This window comes from Sparus aurata, chromosome 8 (assembly GCF_900880675.1).
Source record: "Sparus aurata chromosome 8, fSpaAur1.1, whole genome shotgun sequence".
Lineage (NCBI taxonomy): Eukaryota > Metazoa > Chordata > Actinopteri > Spariformes > Sparidae > Sparus > Sparus aurata.
In genome coordinates this window covers 3,128,112-3,134,111 of record NC_044194.1, presented here as the reverse complement: position 1 = coordinate 3,134,111, position 6,000 = coordinate 3,128,112, and the positions used below count along the sequence as shown (strand labels likewise).

Here is a 6,000-nt window from a genome sequence, read left to right as displayed (position 1 = left end):
AGTCTGTGAGGGCCGACGAGGAAATAAAGCAGCGACGTTGCATCATCTGTGAAACACCGAGAGGACCGAACGAGGAGAAACTCCGACAGCCGGTGAAGTTTTTCCTGATTTAAACCAGTTTTGACGTTCTCCTTTACCCGTTAAACAAAAACAACCTCAAGGACCAAACATCAGTGAATAATGGCAGAAATGGAGATCGTGCCTCGTTCTCAGATCCCAGGAAAAAAATACCTGCATAATCGATTTTCAGCTGCAGGGAACTTCATAGTTCATGTACGACAGACTGTCCTGAACTAAAGATCTCGTCCACACCACTGTGGTGAGTGTGGCCAAAACATTTCTTTAAAGGTCGCTAACATCTGCAGTTTGAGGCAGCGAATGACGGAGCGTTTGACACGATACAGCAGGAAGAGAAAAGCATCAGAGCACGTCGTAAAACTCCACAAATCTGAAAAGACTCAGCATAAAATACGGCTACCGCCATCTTGGAGCCAGAAGCTGTGAGAGGGCGGAGCTCTGGAGGACGGACGTGGTATCGACTTGTCCCTCGCAGCTTTATCAGATATTTGACTCCAGATGGGATCATAAATTTACAAAATGAACATCATGTTGTGTTGAAGAAGACTTGAAACTACAGACTGAGACCGTAAACTCTTCAGGAAACTGTCCACTGAGGTGACGGAGAGGAGGAGAGATGACGTCGGTTAACAGGTGAAGTTTTTAAAGATGAGGAAGAAATGTTGATGAGAAGAGAAACGAGAAACATCTTAACCGACCGACAAACTGAATAAACTCTTTTTGTTTTCACAACGGAATAAAATGAACAAACAAACTGAGCTTAAAGGACAAAAACATAATTCATACGGCTTTACTCTGTCTATATGTGGCGGACCCCGCCACCTCTACAGCTTATTTGTTTGTATTATGACCTCTTTAATATTATAAACATATTGATATTGTTGAATCTCTCCTCTAAAACTACGTAGCGCCCCTATAAGTTGCAGCAAAGAGAAGTGTCAGAAAGTTTTCCCTTTTCACGCAGCTATGCTAGCAGTTTCCCCTCGCTTCCAGTGTTTGTGCTAAGCTAGGCTAAACACGCCCACGGAGCCGCAGCTTGACGGGTGACAAACAGAGAAACAAGAGAATTTCTCAACGTGTTAAATTGTTTTATCCTTTCTAAGAAGCCTCCCATGAAAGTGTTTTGTGTTCAAGTGTACAGATAAAGACACACACACACACACACACACACACACTCGCACTTGTTCCACATTCCCGGAGTGAATTGTGATTTCTGGGTCACCGCTGATGTTTCGGTCTCGGTGTCAGTGTGAGGTGGAAGCGTCTCTCAGAGGTCGGGAGGTCGGCGGCCCGGTGAACTCCACCACACACACTCAGGAACAAAAAGTCGTTTCACTCAATTACTCTTTACGTGGTGTTAATGACTCCCTGCTGTCTGCTGCCTCCCGATGAGCAGACTGATGGAGGAGTCACCATGAGTTTCATCTCCAGATTCCAGATGAAGACTTTAAATGAATAACTTTCATAATAACAACAACAATTCAGCTGATTGATTATTAATCATTTTCTTTTGTGTTGTTTTTGTTTTTATCTGTGTTTTTCTTCATCATCACTGCAAGTCAACCTGTCACAGCAGGTGAGAACTGCTCACCTGTCTAAGTCATACTCACAGTAAACAGAGGCCAGCAGCGCCAAAGTTACCGCTAACTGCTGCTAGCTGTAGCCGCCTTTAGCTAGTTAGCTCAGTTAGCTGTGTTGCTCGATGGGATCGATATTCACAATATTTCTGTTGATCAGAATCAGTTCTTTCTTTAAATGTAACTTCACCCTCCAGCATCAATATTTATAAAAGATGGTTTCCTTCCTTCCTTGCTTCCTTCCCTCCTTCCTTCCTTCCTTCCTTCCTTCCTAATTTATCTAAATATTAATCCCTTAACTCTTAATAATTCTAACACGTCCTCTATATTTCAGTCCATCATTAAGATGACTGGATGAATAAACGTGTTCGGCCGGATCACGTCAGACTCGTCAGGTGGAGGCCGGTGCGGCTGCGGGCGGTGGGCGGCGCACCGCTTCAGTCTGGCGGCTCCTCTTCAGTCAGTCAGTCGGTGTGGAGGAGAGCGGACGGAGCGGCGCACCGGGACCCGGATCTGTACTACACATTCACGGCAGCGAGACCACAAGCGACCGGCAGGCAGGAGCGGAGCAGCATGGAGCTGTGAGGGCTGCGGGGACCGACCGGGACCTGCTCCCCCTAAAAACACGTTGATTTGTTTATTTACCGCATATGAGAGCTTTTTTTTCCCCAACATGGAGACTCCAGGCTGCCGGCTGCTGCTGGCTGCATACTTCATCCTCTTCTACCAACAAGGTAAGACGCTATCACTCGTGTTTTTGTCCTCACTAGACACAGAAACACCTTAAATCTGCTCGTGTGTTCACATTTTATGGTTTTTCAACTCGCTGCGCCAACTTGAAGGCGATTGCGCAGCAGCTTCAGGTGAGCTGAGCAGCGAGCTCTGTGTGAAACAGACCGAGGAAGACTTCATGTGGTCTGTGTTTGTGTGCTTTTGTCAGAATTAAAGATATTTCGCTCTGTGTTTACGTCCAGAATCAGACCCGCGGTGCGTAACGCGCCGTGCGTCTTTGGACACATTCGAGGGGACGAGTCCAACGCGTTTCTTTCACGGTTAAGAAACCAAAGAGAAATTTTGTGATGTGACTGAGATATCATCCGTGTTCAGTGCTGATGATCCGCGTCACTGCTGTGGGATCACAGATTAAAACGTTTGAGGGGCGCGGGAGGGAGGGAGGGGGGGCGCATATCAGCTCCAAACCGGAGCTGTCAAGCATGAAAGGAGACGTTTGGACACGGTAGGCTGGGTGGCTTATTAAGGGTGTCAGAGGCTCCATATCTGGCAACAACAACAGCAGTAATCCTATAATGCCTCTCAGAAACAGATAGTATCACTGCAGAAACTAGAATACATCAGCTTTCTCCCTCCCTGAAGCGTTTAACAGGACCGATGCAGTGCAGCAGGAGATAATGTGACTGTAAACACACTCAGGTGGAAACCAGGCTGTGACGTCTCTGTTGTGATTGTCAGGTTCTGTCTGCTGCAGAAAGTAAATGGGCTCGTTTTTTTATGTTTAAGTGGCGTCTGTTTGGACTGCGGCCGCTGCTCCAGCCGTCTGTTTGCACTAATGAGAGGATGCAGGTCTGAAATGAGGCACTGAGGAACTTGTGAAGATGTCTCCTGAGGACAACAGCAATCATCTTGTTTTCTTTTAAGATGTCTGAGACGTCCTGATGTCCATCTGATGCTCTCTGACCTGATGTTTCAGCACCAGCACGGATATTAAAACTGTGAAATGTCTTTTTCTTTAAAGGAGCAGTATGTAGTTTTGGTGGAAGTCATTTTCTAATCAGAGAGACAAAGATCTGACTGCTTAACAAACTAACCTATTAGACAAACTCTTCTCTGCTCTGTTTATGTGTGGCGGACCCTGCCACCTTTCTCTTCACACACTGTTCTGGGACCTTTGGTTTCCTCCGAGCGCAGCTTGTTTATTCACTGATTCTGTCTTCGTATTATTACCTCATTAATAATAATCATAAATATTCAATTAATAATAAGAATTTAGTTTCCCAAACTAAAAAAGTGCCTCTTTAAAAAGGCTGAACTTCAACTAAAACATGAAACAGTTTGAAATTATCAAAAAGAAACATTATTAAAATGATGCAATAATAATTAAAGCTTGAATCAGCTTCAGTGAACTTCATGTTTCCTCTCAGTGACAAAACAAAACGTATTTGGATTTATCTTCATCACAGATCCAGATGAAACTCTGAATAAGAATCTAACAGCTCGTCAGCAGAGAGCTCAGTAAAGAGGCGCGTCACCTCAGAGCTGCTGCTGTTGTTGTTGTTGTTGTTGTTGTTTGTGATGTGTGGTGACAGGAAGTGAAAAGAAGCGTGTTGCTGCTCTGTGCACGAACATCTCGTCTCCACGTCCCGGTCAAAATCTTCTAATTGAACCAGCTCAGTGAGGAGAACGAGGACGCTCACTTTGACTTGTGGCAGCAGCGTTTCCCTCAGCCATCAGCTTAGCTTCCTTGGCTATTTGGCTAACGTTGTTTTATGTATACGAGGCGCTTGGTGCAGAGACGAGGACGCTTGTAAACTCAACACAGGGAAGAATGTGGAAGGCAACAGGAGAGTGAGCTGGACAGACAGCTGGAGCTTCATGTCAGCGGCGCGGGCGGCGGCTACACGAGTTTAAACCGCCGTGATGTGGTTACATCTACGGTAACAGGAGACGGTGTCACCCAGCTAACCCTGTACCCCAACAAAAGAGCATTACATTAGTTTCTGAACACTCACAACCATAAAGTCAAAGTTTGTTAAAATAGAGTCATCAGTTTGTGTTGTGTATATTAAACTGTGAGGGGTTAAAAAGGTCATGCTGGTTTTCATATTCGTTCTTTTATTTGGGGGTCCTCGTAGAATAATTTTTCATACTTTTATAGTCAAACTGCAGCAACACGTCACACACTCCTGAACATATAGCCAAGCGACTTTCTGCCCAAAACAATAAACGTCATGTGGACCGGGCCCAGTCAAAGTTCAAAGTTCAAAGCTCACAAGTTTCTAATCATCTAAAACATCATGATGATACATTTCTAATGATCTCTGCAGCTTGTTCACATACAGGAGTGAGGAGGAGAAGTGCAGAAATCATGGATATGAATATTCTCGATGCCTCGTGCTTCGTGTGAAAACACATCTTTCTTTGGGAACTCAAATTTCAGTGTGTGCTTGTAATCTCGGACCCACCAGGGCGCCGTGCCGGGTTGAGGAAGGTTTAAGAAGTCAGTGGCGATGAATCAGGATTTGTCACCATAAGCCTGAACTCTGGACGGGTCTTCCAGCTCCTGATCCTCTGGTTCGCCCTCCGAGCCGAGCGGTACGGTCGCAGCGTGCCAGAGAGGACACTGATCTGCTTGGTTGAATCTTTTCGGGGGGTTGAGACGTGAAACAAAGATTAGGGGGAGAAGCTGGTCGGAGCCAGTTTTCGCTGAAGAGATGTGAAACCCTTTGTGCCCGGGCCAGCGAGCCTGGATGTGTGCTGGTCGGTTCGGTACCTGCAGAAAGCCTCCGGGCTCCCTCACGCCTCCTCCCTTTTCATTTGGGCCGTTTTAAATGAAGCTTTGATGAAACGTCGGGGCACAAAGGAGGTGCCAGCTCGCTGAGGAGGCAGCGCAGGAATGGTTGACGGTGGAAGAAAAGACACATGAGGAGAAAAACTCAGCACCATCTGTCCTCCCAAAAAGATATTCGAGAATGGGCAGTGCCAGCCGTGCCCTGCGCTCCGCCTGGGCTCACGGACTGCACCGGGCCTCTTGTTGTGGAACAGGGCGTCTGCAGACAGATGGCCGTCACAGTCAGACAGTCTGTCAGTCAAACACATGCAGGCGGCAGATGTAGACGTGATGCCCACCGCCTAACAATGTGACTAACAGCATTAACTGGACGTCATCTTTAAAGGACCGATTCACATTTTTACAGGCCCAATCCTGACACACCCACGACCCCCCCACCACCGAGCCCCGCCCCTCCATTTTGTGTCTTCATGTAGGATGAAGTGTGGCCGGCCGAGCTGAACGTATTATGGTCGTTTTTCCTTTATAACAAGCTTGAAACAGTCGCCACCGGTTTGCTGATGTGTCAGAAGCTAACCAGCTAGCTCGCTAATGTGACATTGTTGTTGCTGATTTGTTCCAATGCTACAGTCCCTCCCCCCTTTGATGGCATGTGATTTAGTAAAAGTGGTGCTCGTGGTGCCGCCGAGCCTCCAGGAAAGAGCGCCGGGCTTTGAGGCCAACCTTCGTGGTGGCCTTCGTGATGCACTGGAGCCCAGAAACACTTGTTTCCAGAAGCTTACTTTGTGAAAGAAGCGTCTGTAAATCGGTTAGCTGGAA

The 6,000-nt window shown here is 46.8% G+C and overlaps 1 protein-coding gene across 5 annotated transcripts in view; it reads left to right on the top strand.

Moving 5' to 3' along the window:
* The first annotated feature begins 2,090 nt into the window (after positions 1-2,090).
* ptprz1a (protein tyrosine phosphatase receptor type Z1a) overlaps positions 2,091-6,000 on the top strand; it is a 74,494-nt gene continuing 70,584 nt past the window's right edge. For 3 of the 5 annotated variants that reach the window (XM_030425812.1, XM_030425811.1, XM_030425810.1), the window contains exon 1: positions 2,093-2,389. In XM_030425812.1, coding sequence (XP_030281672.1) covers positions 2,329-2,389 — 61 coding nt within the window. In that variant the 5' untranslated portion in view covers positions 2,093-2,328. Of the gene's footprint in view, positions 2,390-6,000 lie in introns of all 5 variants that reach the window. The other 2 variants (XM_030425809.1, XM_030425808.1) reach the window with 1 other exon arrangement.